This window comes from Panthera tigris, chromosome B2 (assembly GCF_018350195.1).
Source record: "Panthera tigris isolate Pti1 chromosome B2, P.tigris_Pti1_mat1.1, whole genome shotgun sequence".
Taxonomy (NCBI): domain Eukaryota; kingdom Metazoa; phylum Chordata; class Mammalia; order Carnivora; family Felidae; genus Panthera; species Panthera tigris.
In genome coordinates, this window is record NC_056664.1 from 67,750,412 (window position 1) to 67,770,230 (window position 19,819).

The 19,819-nt window shown below is 38.1% G+C and overlaps 2 protein-coding genes across 9 annotated transcripts in view; one reads left to right on the plus strand and one right to left on the minus strand.

Annotated features, from left to right (window-relative positions):
- Positions 1 to 15,803, minus strand: part of FILIP1 (filamin A interacting protein 1) — a 296,630-nt gene extending 280,827 nt beyond the window's left edge. For 3 of the 7 annotated variants that reach the window (XM_042986689.1, XM_042986688.1, XM_042986679.1), the window contains exons 1-2: positions 14,481 to 14,683; positions 5,711 to 5,898 (exon numbers count right to left, since the gene is read on the minus strand). The gene's annotated coding sequence lies outside the window, so the exon portion shown is untranslated. Of the gene's footprint in view, positions 1 to 5,710; positions 5,899 to 9,949; positions 10,094 to 12,202; positions 12,451 to 14,480; positions 14,684 to 15,738 lie in introns of those variants that run through there. The other 4 variants (XM_042986682.1, XM_042986680.1, XM_042986683.1 and 1 more) reach the window with 4 other exon arrangements.
- Positions 15,804 to 16,556: 753 nt separating this feature from the next.
- The window catches only part of SENP6 (SUMO specific peptidase 6), a 119,243-nt gene continuing 115,980 nt past the window's right edge, over positions 16,557 to 19,819 (plus strand). For both annotated transcript variants that reach the window (XM_042986690.1, XM_042986691.1), the window contains exon 1: positions 16,557 to 16,699. In XM_042986690.1, the coding sequence (XP_042842624.1) occupies positions 16,648 to 16,699 (52 nt within the window). In that variant the 5' untranslated portion in view covers positions 16,557 to 16,647. The remainder of the gene's footprint in view (positions 16,700 to 19,819) is intronic.

The window sequence follows — 19,819 nt, forward strand, 5'->3', positions numbered from 1 at the left end:
AACATGACTTTTATATGTACTGGGAAACCAAAAATTTCATTTGACTTGCTTTATTGTAATGTTCACTTTACCATGGTGGTCTGGAACTAAAACCACAGTATCTCCAAGGTAAGCCTATATGTCATCTCTAATAGTCTGATATGGATAGAGGAAAGTTTCATAAGGGATTCTAGCATTTTTGTGTGTTTAAAGCTCATGAGTAGCACACATTAAGTAAGAAGTATGGCTGATTTAAAAAAAAAAACAACAAAGATTGAATTATAATAAATACAACATAAACATAAATACAAATATACATACAAGAAGGCAGACAAACAAGGTAGTTAGTATTTGAAGTCAGAATAATATGCATCATGTTTTAGGATTCCTCTGAATTTGTTTCATGGACATACCACATATTTAAAATAATTTTGTGGAGGCACCTTGATAGCTCACGTGGTTGAGCATCTGACTCTTGATTTCAGCTCAGGTCATAAACCCAGGGTCATGGGGTTGAGCCCTGGTAGGGCTCCACGCTGAGCATGGAGCCTGCTTGAGATTCTCTCTCTCTCTTTTTCTCTCGCTATCTCTGCTCCTCTGCCCCACTTGTGTTCTCTCTCTCAGTCTGTCTCTGTTTAAATAAATAAATAAATAAATAAATAAATAAATAAATACAATTTTGTGATTAGGAGTTTAATTTTAGTGACTAAAGGTTAAAATTGCATTAAAAAGTTTAGAAATATCTGAAAAATATGACTATCTATTGAGTTGTTTGGGTCAGGCTGAGTAACAAAGGAAACATGATCTAAGTAGCTGCATATTAGATATAAATCTCATCTTTATTAACAGCAAGCTTAAAAGTAAAGTGGGTATTTAGAGTCTACTGGTATCTTAATGCTAGAATCTTTGGTTCATCAATTCAGATGAAAAAACTACTTATTAAATATCTTCTATGTTCAAGACACTACACTATGGGATACATAAAGAAATCTTTAAAAATATTTCATGTCCTTGAGGAATGTACTATTTGATTTAAAATTGCAGCAATTTGGTGTCAGTTGAGTATATCTCCTTTGCTTTTATTAAACTTTCAGAATAAAAGCTGGATTTTATTTTTTTAAGTTTATTTATTTGTTTTGAGAGAGAGAGGGATAAAGAGCAAGTGGGGTAGGAGCAGAGAGAGAGAGAGAGAGAGAGAGAGAGAGAATTCCAAGCAGGCTCCATATTGCCAGTGCAAAGCCTGATGCAGGGCTTGAACTCACCAACCTGATCATGACCTGAGCCAAGATTACGAGTCAGATGCTTAACCAAACGAGCCATCCAGGTGCCCCTAAAAACTGGATTTTAAAATAGAATAGAATGTCTTTGCTTTAGCATCTACTGTGTCAATAGTTGAGATTGTGACAATCAAAAACTATTAAAGATAACTATTCTTGGAGATATTGTTCTACATATGGTAAAACTGACATATGAGTTTTTTATTAAAATAGAGGTACATTAAAAAATTTTAATATAGACACAAATCTTTGGAATATAGTAAAAGCAGTACTAAGGGAAACTTATAGCAATATAGGCTCATTTTAAAAAATAAGAAAAATCTTAAACAATCTAACTTTACACCTAAAGGAACTAGAAGAAGAAGAACAAACAAAGCCCAAAGTTGGTAGAAGGGAAATAATAAAGACCAAACCAGAAATAAATGAAATAGAGAGTAAAAAACAATAGAAGAGATCAATGAGGGGCACCTGGCTGGCTCAATTGGTAGGGCATGTGCTTCTTGATCTCAGAGCCATGAGTTCAAGCCCCACATTGGGCATGGAGCCTACTTTAAAAAATGAAATAAAATAAATATCAATGAAATCAAGAGCTGGTTCTTTGAAAAGATAAACAAAATTGGTAAACTTTTAGCCAGACTCATCAAGAAAAAAAGAGGGAACATAAAAAAAAAAGCAGAAGTGAACAAAAAGAAGTAACAACTGACCACAGAAATACAAAGGTTAGACTACCATGAAATGAATACATTCCTAGAGATATACAATCTTCCAAGACTGAATCAGGAAAATAGAAAATATCTGAACTAACCAATTACTAGTAATAAAATTTAATCAGGTACCAAGAAACTCCCAACAAACATAAGTCGAGGACCAGATGTATTCACAGATGAATTCTACGAAATATTTAAAGAAAAGTTAATGCCTATTCTCCTCAAACTATTCCAAAACACACACACACACAAAAACCACAAACAACAAAGACAAAAACAAAGAGGGAAAGCTTCTAAACACAGTCTACAAGGCCAGCATTACCCTGATACCAAAACCAGACAAAAGCACTACAAAAAAGAAAACTATAGGCCAATATCTCTGGTGAACACAGATGCAAAAATCTGCAACAAAATATTAGCAAATCTCATTCAATAATACATTCATTACAAGAATTATTCACCATGATTAAGTGGGATTTTATGCAAGAACAGTTCAATATTCACAAATCAATCAATGTGATACATCACATCAACAAAATGAAGGACAAAAATATATGATTATCTCAATAGATGCAGAATAAGCATTTAACAAAATTCCACACCCATTTATGATAAAAAACGCTCAACAAAATGAATGTAGAGGATAAAAAATCTCAACATAATAAGGGGCATATATGACAAACTGATAGCTAACACCATAATCACTGGTGAAAAACTGAGAGCTTTTCCTCTAAGATCAGAAATAAGACAAAGATGTCCATTCTTGCCACTAATATTCAACATAGTACCAGAAATCCTGGCCACAGCAATCAGACAACAAAAAGAAATGAAAGGCATCCAAATTGGTAAGGAAGAAGTTAAACTGTCACTATTTGCAGATCACATGATACTATATATAGAAAACCCTAAAGATTCCATGAAAAAACTCTAAGAACAAACAAATTCAGTAAAGTTGCAGAGTACAAAATTAATACACAAAATTGATTGTGTTTTGATACACTAATAATGAAGTAGCAGAAAGAGAAATTAAGAAAACAATTCTAGGGGCGCCTGGGTGGCTTGGTCGGTTAAGCATCCGACTTCGGCTCAGGTCATGATCTCACGGTCCGTGAGTTCGAGCCCTGCGTCAGGCTCTGTGCTGACAGCTCAGAGCCTGGAGCCTGTTTCAGATTCTGTATCTCCCTCTCTCTCTGCCCCTCCCCTGTTCATGCTCTGTCTCTCTCTGTCTCAAAAATAAATAAATGTTAAAAAAAATTAAAAAAAAAAAAAAGAAAACAATTCTATTTACAATGGCACCAAAAAGAATAAAAGAGAGGAATAAACTTAACCAAGGAGATGAAAGACCTGTATTCTGAAAAGTATAAAATACTGCTGAAAGAAACTGAAGACTACACAAGCTATACTTTACATAAATGTTGAATTGTTGTGTTGTTCACCTGAAATTCCTATAATATTGCATGTCAACTACACTTCAATTATAAAAACCCATATAAGTGAAATCATATGGTCTTTGTCTTTCTCTATTTCTAGGCATTATTAGCATAATGCACTCTAGGTCTACTCATGTTGCAAATGGCAAGATCTCATTTTTTTTATGGCTGAGTAATATTTCATGATATATAACATATACCTAATATATATATATATATGTAATACATATTACATATATATATATATATATATATATATATATATCACATTCTGTATCCATTCTTCTATCAATGGACACTTATGTTGCTTCCATGTCTTGACTATTATAAATAGTACTGCAATGAACATAGGGGTGAAGATATCTTTCCGAGTTAGTGTTTTTTCATATTCTTTGGATAAATATCCAGAGTGGAATTGCTGGATCATGTATTTCTATTATTGATTTTTTGAGGAACCTCCATACTATTTTCCACAGTGGTCATGACATTTTACATTCCCACCAACAATGCACAAGTGTTCCTTTGCTTCCACATCCTTGACAACACTTTTTATTTGTTGTCTTTTTGGTGATAGCCTTTCTAATAAGGTTGAGGTGACATCTCATTATGCTATTGATTTGCATTTTCCTATTGATTAGTGATGTTGAGCGTATTTTCATGTGTCTGTTGGCCATCTGTATGTTTTTTTGTTTGTGTGTGTGTGTGTGCGCGTGTGTGTGTGTTTTGAGAAATGTTTATTCAGGTCCTCTGCCCATTTAAAAAAAAATTTTTTTTATTAATTTTTTTTTAACGTTTATTTATTTTTGAGACAGAGAGAAACACAGCATGAACGGGGGAGGGGCAGAGAGAGAGGGAGACACAGAATCGGAAGCAGGCTCCAGGCTCTGAGCCATCAGCCCAGAGCCCGACGCGGGGCTCGAACTCGCGAACTGCGAGATCGTGACCTGAGCTGAAGTTGGACGCCCAACCGACTGAGCCACCCAGGCGCCCCTAAAAAAATTTTTAATGTTTATTTATTTCTGAGACAGAGAGACAGCATGAGTGGGGGAGGGGCAGAGAGAGAGGGAGACGCAGAATCAGAAGCAGGCTCCAGGCTCTGAGCTGTCAGCACAGAGCCTGACACGGAGCTCAAACTCACAAACCCTGAGATCATGACCTGAGCCGAAGTCAGTCGCTCAACTGACTGAGCCACCCAGGCGCCCTCTATGCACGTTTTTTAATTGGATTGTTTGGGTTGTTTTTATTGAGCTGTGTGAGTTCTTTATATATTTTGGATAGATAACCCTTATCAGTTATATCTTTTGCAAATATCTTCTTCCATTCAGCAAATTGCCTGTTTGTTTTGTTGATGGTTTTCTTCACTGTGCAAAAGCTTTTCAGTTTGATGTGGTCCCATTTTCTTATTTTTGCATTTGTTGCTCTTGCCTAGGAGGCAGATCCAAAAATATATATGTTAAGGCCACTACCCAAGTGCTTATTGCTTGTTTTCTTCAATTTTTTATGGTTTCTGGTCTGATATTTAAATCTTTGTATTTTAAGTTTATTTTTGTATATGGTATAAAAAAGTAGTCCAGTTTCATTATTTTGCACGTAGATGTTCAGTTTTCTCAGCACCATTTATTGAAGAGACTGTCTTTACCCCATTATATATTCTTGCTTCGTTTGTTGTAGATTAAATGACTATATAAGTGTCATTTTTTGGGACTATTATATTCCATTGATCTATGTGTCTATTTTTGCGCCAATACCATATTATCTTGATTACTACCACTTTATAGTATATCTTAAAATCTGGGATTGTGATACCTCCAGCTTTGTTTTTCTTTCTCAAGACTCTTTGGCTATCTGGGGTCTTTTGTGGTACCCTACAACTTTTGGGATTATTTGCTCTAGTTTTGTGAAAAATGTTGACATTTTACGATAGATTATATTAAATCTGTAGATTGCTTTGGTAGTATGGACATTTTAAAACATTAATTCTTCCAATCCATGAGCAAGGTATATCTTTCCACTTATTTGTGTCATCTTCAATTTCTTTTACCAATGTCTTACAGTTTTCAGAGTATAGGTTTTACACCTCTGTGATTAAATTTATTCTTCAGTGCTTTATTCTTTTTGGAAATGTTGTCTCAATTTCTATTTCTGATACTTTATTATTAGTACATAGAAATGCAACCATTTCTATATATTAATTTTGTACCTTGCAACTTAACTCAATTCATTTATTAGTTCTTAAGCTTTTTTGTGGAGTCCTTAGGGTGTTCCATATATAGTATCATGTCATCTACAAATAGTGATAGTTTAACTTCGTCCTTACCAATTTGGATGCCTTTCATTTCTTTTTGTTGTCTGATTGCTGTGGCGAAGGCTTCCAGTACTATGTTGAATAAAAGTGCATATTAGTAGTGAGAATGCATGTACTCTCCAGTACTCTTTGCTCACAGTTATGTCCCAGGTCTGCCACTGGGGAGAAGCCAAGTCCATGTTCAAGGGCTGATCCTATTACTACAAGAGAAAAAAAAATTTTGCATCACAGTGCACTATTCCATACTAAAATTTCAGTCCAGTAGGTTTGGCTATACAAACCACCAAACCTATAAATATATCCAGACTCAAAAAGATAAAAAGTACATAAATTATAAAATACTTTAGCAAATATTTATTGAATATCTCTACAACACCATGCCAGATGCTGGAAAATGACAAATTTATTTTTGTATCTAACTTTTACATTTGGTTCGATTTCTCTGCCAGAGGTATACATATATACCCATTTTGAGGAAAGATAGATTCCTATAATGTTTTATTTAAATGGGTCAACTATCTCAACAACATTAGAGAATTTATTTAATCAAGTACGCCAGGATTCTTTTTCTCCCATTATGGTATTGCAGAAGAGTTTACATTATCACAGCAATTAAAAAAAAAAAAAGTCTTAGGAATGTTAGCCCGCATATTCTTAGTTGATTTAAGACCCTCATATTCCAGATAGTTTCTAAATCCATACTAAATGCTGCCTAACCTATATACATGACTTAAAGCAAATAGATCAGGTACTTAACATTGTTTTCAAGTAGGCTAATTTAGTCATCACAGTAGGTAATAAGGAAATTGCATCAACTTCCTATTCCTCTTTTCTTTCATGCCTGGTCTCAGGATAGACTCTCACCCAGTCCAAATTGTCTCCCCTTCAGGTTAGATATGCCTGGTAACTGACATGGTGTTAATGGCTCCCTAGGACCATGGCTTATTGGAAGTCATGCACAAAATCCCCTCTGGGAAAAGGGACTGGAGGAGTAAGGTAGGGTCTCAGCACTAGTGTTTGCAGCTTTAGTTCTGATTTTACATAATGCTCCCTAGCCTATTCCTGTCTATCAGAAATGGGACTTGACCTACAGTGTCCAGTTTATCACATAAGAGGCAAGGGCCTTTGCATGGTGAAGACCCATTCATAGAACCAAATACCTAAATGGTTTATCTTGCTTAGGATTACAAAGTAATATGTAGAAAATAAAATACTTTCATGGGCATAAAATGCTGAACAATACAAAATGTTTTCTAATTCACTATATATTCTGATTTAAAACATTATTAAAGTATGACTTTTTCCCAAGAGGAAATAATCATAAACATTTTTTAAGTAATTCCTCATTAAAGGCCTGATATCTCTGGGGCACCTAGGTGGCTCAGTCGGTTAAGCCCAACTCTTGATTTTGGCTCAGGTCATGCTCTCATGGTTCATGAGATCAAGCCCTGCTTGGGATTCTCTCTCCCTCTCTCACTCTGCTGCTCCCCCCCCTCTCAAAATAAATAAACTTCAAAGTCCTGACATCTCCTTCCATCTCCCCAAATGAGATGATTTCATAAGAACATAAATCTGCGGGGCACCTGGGTGGTTCAGTTGGTTGGGCATCCGACTTTGGCTTAGGTCATGATCTCACGGTTTGTGAGTTCAGGCTCCGTATCGGGTTCTGTACTGACAGAGCCTGCTTTGAATTCTGTGTGTGTCTCTCTCTCTGCCTCTCCCCACTCATGCTCTGTATCTCTCTCCTTCAGATATAAATGAACCTTAAAGACATTAAAAAAAAAGAACCTAAATCTCCAATTTATCACATTATGGATATTTGCTGGCATGTATTCTTAATAATATCATACTGTTTGCTCTTCTAATACATTGAAACCAAGGTTGTAGTACATGCCTGTATTATAGGTTTAATGTAGTCACCATGTAAACTATACCTTTAATAAACCAAGCTTTGTAATATTATGTTTTCATGTGTATATAATATAATATTAAGACAAATCTAAATTTTCCATAATTATTTTCTAGGTAAAGATATCATATGACTTAATTCAGGATAGCTATTGATTTTTAGGTAGAGCCATAAGAAAGTACCAACATCTAACCAATTATTTTTAAGTTTTTAAATTTATTTTGAAAGAGAGAGAAACAGAATGCACAAGTGGAGGAGAAGCAGAGAGAGAAGGAGAGACAGAGACAGAGAGAGAATCCCAAGCAGGCTCTGCACAGTCAGTGCACAGACTGATGTGGGGTTCAAATTCACAAACCATGAGATCATGACCTGAGCCAGATGCTTAACTGACTGAGCCACCCAAGTGCCCCAACATCTGACCATTTTTTACTTGAAAAATCCAGCAACTTCATTTGATTCCACCTAATTCCATGGTGGTTTCAAGACTAATGTATACAAACCAAATACTAGAAATAGAAAATAAAGGAATCAACTGTAATAATCTGGAACTGTCATAATTGATACATAAAATAGTCTTCCCACCTCCAAGATTATTGAATTTGTATTGTTTTCATACCTAAAATTTTAAACACTTTAAGGATGGGAAAAGGCCTGACAGATGAGGATAAATATACAAACTGGGAAAGTCCACCATGACCATATTTTTGTTTCAAGAAACAACATTTTAAAAAATGGTTAGATAATACTGTTAAACTTTTTTTTAATGTCTATTTATTTTTGAGAGAGAGAGAGAGAGCAAGTGGGGGAAGAGAAGAGAGAGAGGGAGACAGAGGATTTGAAGTGGGCTCTCTGCTGTCAGATGGGGGACTTGAAATCAAGAACTGTGAGATCATGACCTGAGCTGAAGTCGAACTCTTAGCCAACTGAGTCACCCAAGTGCCCCAATACTGTTAAACTTTGAAGGTTCAAGAAATATCTAAAAAACATGGCTTTATTTATTAGCTTAAAATTATTTGAAAATACTGAAAAATGCTAAAAAAGTAAGTTACCTCATAATCCAAAACCTATAAAATTCCATAACAAAGAAGACAAAGTCCTCCACATCAATCCTCTAACCGCTTTCCTCTGAAATACCCTATGCTACACAGATTATTATATATATTCATAAATTTATTTTTATGAAAAGGAAATTGAACTATAATTTGCTTTTTCTTTTTAATTAATCATAGCTACTTTCCTGATCAGTACAAACAGATCTGTTTCATGGGTTTAAATAGCTGCAAAGCATTTCATTAAATGAATGCTCCATGATGTATATGATCATTTCTTTATCCTTGTAATATATCTTTCAGTACTTATTATGTCTGTGTGATTGGTAAAAATCACTGTGCCCCTTTACACTAGGGTGGTGGGCAAAGGTTTGGTAAACTTTGAGGTCATCAAAGCATTTTCTTAAAAAATATAACTTAGAAAATAGCCTATATCTGTTTTAGACTGTGTTCTTGATGAATAAAAGAATCAGAGAAAGAAAAGCAGTAGGAAACACACACACACACGCACACACACACACGCACACACACACACGCACACACACACACACACACACACAGATGTATAGACTGAGAAAGAGAAAGTGATTAGGTCATGTGTTTATAATGAGAGAATATTAAGAAAATGAATGAGGAAGCTACTTATAAAATGATATTTTTAACTTCATAAGGTGAAGGTGTTTAAATTTCAAACTCTGAGTGCAAGCTAACCCTTACTTTTTTGGTGCTTTAAGGATTTAAGTTTGTTGACTTGTTCAGCAGTTTAAATTGCAAAGTGAAGTTAATGAAAAATGAAAAATCCCAAACAACCTTAGTTGGAAGTTAGCATTACTGCACAGCACTTTCAGAAAGTTATGTTGCAAGCCATTACTATATTCCTTTTGCTGTTACTAACTGGAGATAAGAACTGAGGAATAGGGGCACCTGGATGGCTCAGTCAGTTGAGCGTCCGACTTCAGCTCAGGTCATGACCTCACGGTCCAAGAGTTTGAGCCCCGTGTCAGGCTCTGTGCTGACAGCTCAGAGCCTGGAGCCCACTTCGGATTCTGTGGCTCCCTCTCTCTCTCTGCCCCTCTGCCACTCGTGCTCTGTCTGTCTCTCTCAAAAACTAAATAAACACAAACAAAATTTTTTTTAAAGAACTGAGGAATAAAGAGCCGGAAAGAAGGCCATCAGCAAACTTTAATAAGGGCAAATACAACAGTGAAGGTCTAGATAAAGTCTAGTCTCTACCATTTTTATGCATTATTTCATGTTTAAGATTTTGCCTCTAGGCCAATGATTATATTTTACCTTTGAGATCACTGCCATATGATAATGAAAATAGGGAGCATGAACGTTGGAGTCTAAATAGATGTGGGCTCAAGTTCCAGCTTTAGACTTTCCTAGCTGAGTCATCTTGGGAAAGTTTTCAAACTTTTGGGTCTGTTTCCACTTCTAAAACAAAAATAACGATAGATGTTTTTGTTACTATGTGTCAAGAAATGCTGGTTAGGAGATGTAGATAATATACCTAGCAAATCATATTGAGAGCACTGCCTTTGTGTAAACGAAACATTTAGATACATACATTACTCCAAGCACTGGTTCCTGAAGTGTGGTTGTCAGATCAGCACACCCCCATTACCTTTGAGCTTATTAGAAATGCAAATTCATGGCCCCCACGGTGACCTACTGAATTAGATGGTTTGAGATGGGGCCCAGGAAACTGTTTTACAAGCTGTCCAGTTGATTTTTATGCATGTTAAAGTGTAAGCACCACTGCCTCAGAGTTCAGCTAGATATGATTTTCATGTGATAATTTCCAGTAATGAACATGAAAGGATCCAGCAGTCATCTACACAGCTGACATCCATTAGGCACAGGAAGCACAGTGCCTGTGGCCTATGATACTTTCAAAGCCTTGTGAAAAATGTTTTAATGTTCTTTTAAAATCAGAAGAAAGAATTAACATCATGATAACAAATACATAATAATCCAGCCTAGATTATCTCTTTAGACCAAAGCAGTTTTGGGGCAAAAAAAACCTACCTTAAACATTTTAATTGGAAATATAGTTTTGGGGTGCCTAAGTGGCTCAGTTGGTGGAGACTCTGACTCTTGATTTCTGCTCAGGTTATGATCTCATAATTCATGGGATCAAGACACACATTGGGCTCTGTGCCATTAGCACAGAGCCTGCTTGGGACTCTCTCTCTCCCCCTATTTCTCTCAGCCCCTCCCCCCTCAAATAAATAAATAAACTTAAAAAATTTTAAAAACATAGCTTCATATATAGTACTATAAACCTAGCCTAAATTTTCTTTAACGTGATTCTTGTGGAAGGGACCCACGAAAGCAAAAGTGCCAAGGGTCTAGGAAAGTCACTTGAAAACTTCACTGTCCATTTATAAATGTTGACACTAAAGATATCTGGTAGGAACCATTACAAGAAATTTGTGTTATTCTAAGGATATATTTATTGACATTTAAAAAAAATATTAGTTTCAGCTTCACTTAAGCCATGAAGCATGGTAGGATTATACAAGAGCAAAAATAAGACAATCAACAAGTTGAAAGTGAAGTGGAATATTATATTGTAGAAATTATGTTAAAAACAGAAACTTGCATCCTTATAACAGAAAATTATACATGACTTTCATTTCATTATATTCATTATCTGACACAAATGCACTTAGACCTTCAAAAACTATCAACCGGACATAATTTTCAGAACCTGCTATTGTCTTCTGAAACTTATATTTAGTCAAGGACTAACTATATGCTGTGCTTTTTTTAATGTTTATTTATTTTTGAAAGAGAGAGAGTGGGTGAGCAAATGAGGGGCAGAGAGAGAAGGTGACAGAGGATCCGAAGGAGCTCTGCACTGACAGCAAAGAGCCTGACTTGGGCTCCAACTCATGAACCGTAAGATCATGACTTGAGCCAAAGTTGGAGGCTTAACCAACTGAGCTACTCAGGCACCCCTATGCTGTACTTTGAAGTATAGTGTTTAAAAGAACAAGATTGATAATTGCGTTTTCAAAGAAATATATGTATTTAAACTGCATTATTTTATTAATAATTATTAAGCTCTACCAGCATAAAATATGAATCAGTTTATTCAAATACAGTTGACCCTTGAACAAGTCAGGGGTCCTTGGTCCCAAGGCACCAATCCCTCATGCAATAGGAAATCTGCATATAACTTTTAATTCCCCTAAAACTTATCTGTTGACCAAAGTCTTGCTGACAACATTGTCAATTAACACATATTTTGTATGTTATATGCATTACATACAATATTCTTATAATAAAATAAGCCAGAGACAAGGAAATGTTATTTATAAATCATAAAGAAGAGAAAATACATTTACAGTTCTATGTATTGAAAAAACTCCATGCATAAGTGGAAGCATGCAATTCAAACCCATGTTGGTCAAGGGTCAACTATAGTTTTATACGAGGAATTTTAAATCTGGCTAAAATGGAGGATACAACGGTGATACAAAAGAAGATTTTGTAGCCAAATACAGAGAGGAAGCTTTGTTATTATGTATCTATTACCAACACAAGTCCTCCTTCAGTCAGTTCCTGGCCTCCTGGAAAGAGCTCAAGTTGCTTCAGCATTGTAATCTTCAAACCCAGGCCCCAGGTTCACATCTGGATTGCTGATCCGTTTTAGGGCCTTTATCATAGCTTTTTACCACAATGTTACTTTGGGCAAAGACATTTTCTGGACTTCTGAGAAGACTGAATTAGATGGTAACTAAGGAATCCAGGTTCTAGAATTCTACAATTCTGAATTTTCCTTGACAAAGATTATTTTAAATATGTTGTTTTATTCAGCAGATATGTATTACCCTACTGGTGCAAGTCCCTATTTAGACAAAAAATGCATTGCAGATGGAGGATAAAACGTGTCCAAAGTCTTTAAAGTAGAAAAGAAGATGAAGCATTTGTGGAACTGAAAGAACAAAATGGTTGGAGCTTAACCGAGAAGGTGAAAATGCTGTTAAAGATGAGGCTGGTGAAGTAGGTAGGGAGGGCCCAGTAGACCGATTAAGGATTTAGGAGTTTATCCTAAGAGCAACAGGAAACCTTTGAATGGTTTTAGTGGGAAGGTGCTTTGATCTGATTTTTTTTATTTTTTAAGATCATTATAGCTTTTGTGTGAGAAATGGATTAGAGGGTGGGCAGAGAGACCATGGAATGGCCTGTTTGAAGCTGTTATTACAGTAGTATGGCTGAGCCACCCTGGCTAAGACTAGGATGGGCTCATTGGAATTGGAAAAAATGTGAATAGATTCAAGATATGTTCAAGGACATGGGGTGCCTGGGTGGCTCAGTCGGTTAAGTGTCCAGCTCTTGGTTTCGGCTCAGGTCATGATCTCATCGTTTCGTGGGTTCGAGCCGCACGTCAGGCTTCGTACTGGCAGTGCTGAGCCTGCTTGGGATTCTCTCTCTCTCCCTCTCTCTGTCCCCCCCCCCCCCCACTTGCACTGTCTGTCTCTCTCAAAATAAACAAATAAACTTAAAAAAATAAGCTAAAGATATATTCAAGGATGTAGATTTAATTAAAAAAAGCAAGTAAAAGATGATTCCTAGGTTTCTAGTTTGTGAAACTGGGTGGATGCCAATACTATGTACTGAGTAAAGAATCTCGGCAGAAGAGTAGCTTTGGAGAGGGTCTCATGCTCTTGGATCCTCCAAAAGATCCTGTCATCAGTCTCCACCCTGTTTTCCTCTGAATTCTGTTTGCATAGGATGATTGTGTTGCCTTGCAGACATGGGTCCTTTGGTCAATACCACTGACCATTGTGGTTGGAGATGAGATGTTTGCATTGTTGAGTATGGAAGACCAGGTTTAGAATTTAAACTTGGTACTGGATGACCAGACTAAGTAAGTAAAATGCTATTAGAAAAGAGCGGGCTTTAGAATTAGAATTAAAATTTTGGGTGGCAGATCTCTGCTTTGTTTTTCCTTTTTTCCCAAAAATTTTTAATGGAATAATTAGAAAAATAAAGTAGCTTTTTTTATCTACTGTAATTACACATCCATTCAAGCTTTAGTCTAACTTTTCTATTTATCTTTTATGCCAGAATTAAATTGTGTTAAATGTGACAGGTTAGCTTACATCTTAATAGAATTTGCTAAATTTAAGCAATAAAGACATGCTAAACTTGTAATAAAAATTGATTGTATAACTCAGAGAATTGGTTTTGTAATTCTAACATTTTGTATTTCTACCATTCAAAAGCATTCTTAGTAACACCCCTGGGTATCATTCAAAATGTACATATAAAAAAAGGCTACATTTGTAAATATATTAAACATATACATATATATATATATGCATATATAATAAATATAGCTATATTTCAAGGACATATCCTCAATCTTTTTCTAGGCCGGAGTACCTTAAGAGTCACATGATACTATCCGTTTTTAAATGATAATGTTCACAAGGAGGAGTAGTGATTTCTGAAATATCTTTAATCTTATACTTTAACATGGAAACTGATCATTTCACTTGTAATTGCAGACTCATGGAATTAAACTGAAAGGAAATTTAGAGATTGTTTAATCTAGTGGTTTTCATAATGTGGTCCCCTAATCAGCAGCATGTTGTAACACCTTGGGAACTTATTAAAAATGCAAATTTTCAGGTGCACTCCAGACCCGCTGAATCAGAAACTCTAGGGGTGGGGTAGAGCAACCTGTTTTAACAAGCCTTTCCAGGTGATTTTGATGCCACATTTTTAAAGTTGGAATTATGTGTTCCCATAGACATTAGCTGAAATTCGTAACACAAAACAATGGACTTTGTCTTAAAGATCCTACCTCAGGCTGCTCAAAAGACGTCTTTTATGTAACTCCACCTTGTTTCCCATTCCATGTATATTAGTTTTCTGCGGCTGCTGCAACAAAGGACCACTAATTTAGCAACTTAGCAAAAATTTATTACCTTACAGTTCTGTAAGGTCAGTGGTCCGGACGTTCTGTCTCACTGAGTTAAAATCAAGGTGTTGGCTTTGCTTTCTGGAAGCTCTAACAGAATCCATTTCCTTGCCTTTTCTGAAAGCTGGCTTCCAGAGGCCACCCACATTCCTTGACTTCCCACACCTTTTTCCATTTTCAAAGCCAGTATGCATCTATTTTTAAATGAGAGATTATTTTTTAAAACTGTATTTTGGAGTCTGTACAAATGAGTCCAGTCACCCACATCTGCCTGTTATTTACACACCTCAGTATTATACTGTCACTGGCACAGACTATGTCATAGAGCATCACAACTGGATCATTCAACATCCTCAAGCAACAAATTATAATAAATTACATTCATTATGTTACTGATACTAAATCAGGAAAGGTTATTCATGTTAGGATAAGATTTTAAAAGAAGTTTTAAAGGGAAAGATTTTCTGCCTATGCCTTGGCTAACAGGACAAACTAATTAGAGCAGTTCATTCCTCAAAGACTGCACTTTAATCATACCTTTTCTGCATCAATTTAGTGGCTGTTGGATTTTCAATGAGATACATAGCAGAAATTTTCGTTTTTTAAAGAGGAATAGTGAGGGATTTAAGAAAAATGTTCGCTTAGAGGACTACACACCTAAAAGAATTGAGTTTTGGTGGTGGAGCCAGGCATCACTTCCCTTTCCTGTATTCCAGATTTTCGTTAATGAATGCCTTACTTTTGTAATTGTAAAAAGCCAAAGAAAAAAGGAAAAGAGAAAATAAACACGATATAATAAGCTGCAATTAATTATAAGGCCTGATTTGTAAGGCAGGGTATGGATTTTGAAGTCTCAGGCACGTATGACAGGATTTTTTTTTTTTTTTACACTGTCATCCAAAATGTACTGTAGACTCTTCCTTGATAAATTATTTTGAAAGCTTCTTTTAAAAATGAAGACCACAAATCATTTTCTTAACATGTGGTTGCCCTACTTCACTCTACCTACGCTCTTCAGTTGACTATGGTTTAAATTCTAAGGCCTGGTCAAAGAAAGGAACTTCTAACATTTTTTTTTAGGCAACTGTGGTGCCACAGAACCCAAGCTCATCACCAGCCTGGCTTAGAAGCGCTCACACACCAGGTCTGCCATGGGGCCCTCGGCGGTCGAGACTTTTTTTGGACGAAACGCGTCCAGGCCGAGTCGGCGCCGCGCAGGGCCCGCTCCACCGAGAGCCACGGCGTCTGGAGCCTCAAGTCGGTGTTCCGTGCGGCGCCGCAGACCGTTCTGCCCGCGAGCCGAGCCCGGGCTCCTGAGGGGGAGCGGCGCTGGGGGCGGCGGCGTCGCGGTGGGGGCGGGAGCCGGGCGGCAGCTCCAGCGCCCGTGGGGGAGGAGCGGCAGCGGCGGCGGCTGGAGCTGCTGTGGCGACGGACGCGAGGCGGTGGCAGAGGAGACCCACCCCTGTCCACATGGACAGTCGCAAAGGCCTCCGCTGATGCATTCACGCCTGGGCGGGGTGGGCGGACGGCCGTAGCGGCGGCGGCGGCGGCAGAGGGAGCGAAGGGCCTGGGGGCGCCTGACGGTCGCCGAGACCTCGCCGCCCCGGCGCGGCGGCTGCGGCCATTTTACGGCCCGGGACGAAGGGAGGTGTGTTTGTGTGCTCGCCTTCAGCCTCTCTTCCTGGGTCCCGCGGCTGGGGAAAGCGTCTCAGGCGGCCTGGGTAGGCGGTGGATGGGGAGTCGTGGGCCGAGAGGAACCGGGCCCGGGAAGCGCCGTCGCCGTCGCCGCCGCTCGCGTTCCCCCGGAGGGGCCTGAGGAGAAGTCCAGGCCGCGGGCCTTGCCACCCGCCAGCCCGCGGATAGGCCCGGGAGCGCCTGGCCTGCTTTTGTGTAGGCCCATCTGGCCGTGGGAGCGCCGCCCCCCTGACGGCCGAGTTCTAGGCCCGCAACCCTGCGGCGGCTACCCTCCTGCGGCGCGGCCCCTCATCCCGGCAAGCGCGGCGGTGGTGTGGGCCATGGATTAAGAAGGAGGCGGCGTGGGAGGAGGAAGATGGCGGCTGGCAAGAGCGGCGGCAGCGCAGGGGAGATTACTTTTCTGGAAGGTACACCTATTTCTGCCCTTGCAGGGGATAGGGTGGGGGAAATACAGGGAAGTATGGCCCTCCTGGTCTCCGGATATTCAGTTATTCGCACAGGGTGGGTTTGGGGGCGGCAGAGGTACTGGGGGGGGGGGGCGGGAGCTGCCCGGGCGATGGCTGGGAGGGAATGTGCTGCGAGCGCGCTGGGTTCGAGTCCACCGGTGCGAGGAGCTTGGGTGGGGGCGGACATGGCCGAGAGGGCGCGGGTGGATACCGCTGCGAGCTGGAGTTGGTGGGTGTCCCTTGAGAGTGCACGCGTTAAGTCTTTGACATTTTAAATTTTTCGGATGGCAGTCGCATCTTGTTTGGTGTTGATGGAAAGTTTCAGATTGCTAAGGTTGGGTGAAATTGGGGGCCAATCCTAAGTAGGGAGGGGAGAGGTAGTTTTACTTGGGTATGTTTCATGTACGCTCTCTGCTCTTTCTGTTTCGCAGAGCTTCGGGCTTCCTTTTGCATCCAGTATTCAGATTAAGTCTGGCCATGTCTGATGTTCTTACGAAGTGTTTTGCTAAAGATATTTTATAACATAATTTATCTGAAAATATAGAACGAGATTCACAATGTCAATTTGGGGACGGTCACCAAAGCTAATAGACAAAGTTTGGGTGGTTCCATTTTTATTCACTTGTGAGGGAAAGCCAAACATTTGTTGTAGGTGGACTAAGTCTTAAGAAAAGCTGCATGTTATTGTTGGGAATGGTGGTAATGGGTAACAATATTGGTTCCTTGCCCATATAAATACGGACTCTCAAATACTGATAAATCTGTTGTAACTGTGGACCAGGAACTTGAGTGTTTGCATTGCTCAATTTGAGTATGGGTTCAGTGTTTATTCCAAATTAAATATAAATTGTTTATAAACATGTTTAGAAAAATGAGCTTACTGTGTAGTGATTGTTAAAAAGGATTAGCTGGATACTTTGACAAAGTTGATTTTCATATACAAGATAAGCAATCTTTAAAAAAAATAATTGATTAGAAACATTTCTCAATTAAGAAAATATATCTTAACTGTGGTGTAGGTATTCTGTAAGAGGGTGTAGAGGGATAGGTATTGCCTTGTTTATGGTTTTATTAACAGCACCTGGAACAGTGCCTGGACTACAGTAGGTCCTCAATATTACTCTGAACAAATAGGGCCTAATAGAGGTGGATAGGGAAAGAGATCTTAATTTTCTTAATTCTTCCTTGAGTATAGCAAAGCAAAAAAACAAAAACAAAAGAAAAACTTACATGGCTATGCAAGCCAGCCTTTATTTAAAAGTGATGGGAGTTTTGTATGGGATTCCTAGTGGGAAGATGTGGAAAGCTTCTAAGTTTTTCTGGGTTCATTTCATATTACCTCTGTTTTACCTCCATTCTTGTTTGGGCAGAATAGATATCTATTAGAGGCCGAGAGTGGTGCAACTTGTGTTACAGGTGGTGTTGTGTGCTGTTATTTTTTGTTTTGCTATTGGAACCTCCAAAGATGTCTTACTGTTACTGATGCTTACTTAGTACATTCAGTATGCAGATGATTGATTATATTTTTGTACTTAGGTAACTTTTGGACTTCTATAGGCTTCTGGTTCAGTTTAAGTTCTAACTAGATGAACATAGGAAGGATGGAAAGAGCATAAATACAGCCAACAAGTATTGGGCTGATTGTGAATTTCAAGCTATCGCTCTTAGTTGGATCTAACTTAAGGGTCTAGGAATGTACAGTTATAATAATTTTGAGTTTCACCTTGTCTTCCACGTTCTCATAAGGAAAGCAAATGGTAACTTGTTTAGAATATGAGCATAAGGGAAAGCAAGGATTTCAGTTTCTCATATCTGGTTTTCATATATTGTACTGCATTAATAAATAAGTAAAAATCCATTTAGAATAATTTTTAAAAAAATTTAATGTTTGTTTATTTTTGAGCGGGAGAGAGAGGCAGAGTGCGAGCAGGGGAGGGTCAGAGAGAGAGACAGAATCCGAAGCAGGCTCCAGGCTCTGAACAGTCAGCACAGAGCTTGACTCAGGGCTTGAACCCACAACCGTGAGATCATGACCTGATCTGAAATTGGACACTTAACCGACTGAGCCACCCAGAAGCCCCTAGAATAATTTTACTCCATGTTTTCATAAAGTTCCCTTTTTCACTTTGTTCATGTCTACTCAGACCTGACGACCTACATAAAATGTCCCGCTGCCACACATACAAACCCATGGTATTCCCTTATTCTGTTTTATTGTTCGTAACACTTATCACTTGATAAATTTGTTTTTCAATCTTACTAAAATATGAGCTCCGTGAAAATAGTGACTTTGTTTTTTCACCATTGTATTTCTTACTCTTGGAACAAGGTGGTAGCAGTGTGATAAAGACAGGAATATACAGAGCAATAAAGGAGTGGAAAAGCTATTTTACATAATATTAAAGTCAGTAAACTCCCTCTCGAGGAGGTGACACCTGAATTAAGGTAACATGTTAACTTCAGAGTATGGCAGAGAGGATGATGCCTGTGAAGTTTTGAGATGCTGTATGGTTCCATTTTTGAAACGAAAAGGAGGTCATTATGGCTGAAATGTAGCAAGCAAAGGAGAGAATGATAAGAAAGGGAGGCAGCAGATCTAATATTCAAGACGAATTTTTATTTTATTGTAAGAAGTGGGAAGTCATTGAAGAGTTTGGGGCTAAGGAGTGTCATGATATGATTTATCTTTTTAAAAAATCACTTTGGGTAGAATGAATTAGAGTAGAGGAATAGTAAAAGCAGGGACATGAGTTAGAATATTGGAGTAGTCTAAAATAGAGGGGTTAGAATAGATAAAGGGTGTTAAGAGGTACAAACTTAGATTATAAAATAACCCACAGAAGTGAAAAGTAGAGCATAGGGAATATAGCCAGTATTACTGTAATAATGTTTTATGGTAACAGATGGTGACTACATTTGTAGTGGTGAGCATTGAGTAATGTACAGAATTGTTAAATCAATATGTTGCACACCTGAAACTAATATAACATTGTATATTAATTCTACTTCAGTAAAACCAAAAGAGGATCTTGGATTAGAATGGTAGCATTGGAGATTGGGGAAGAGTGGGTAGATTGAAGA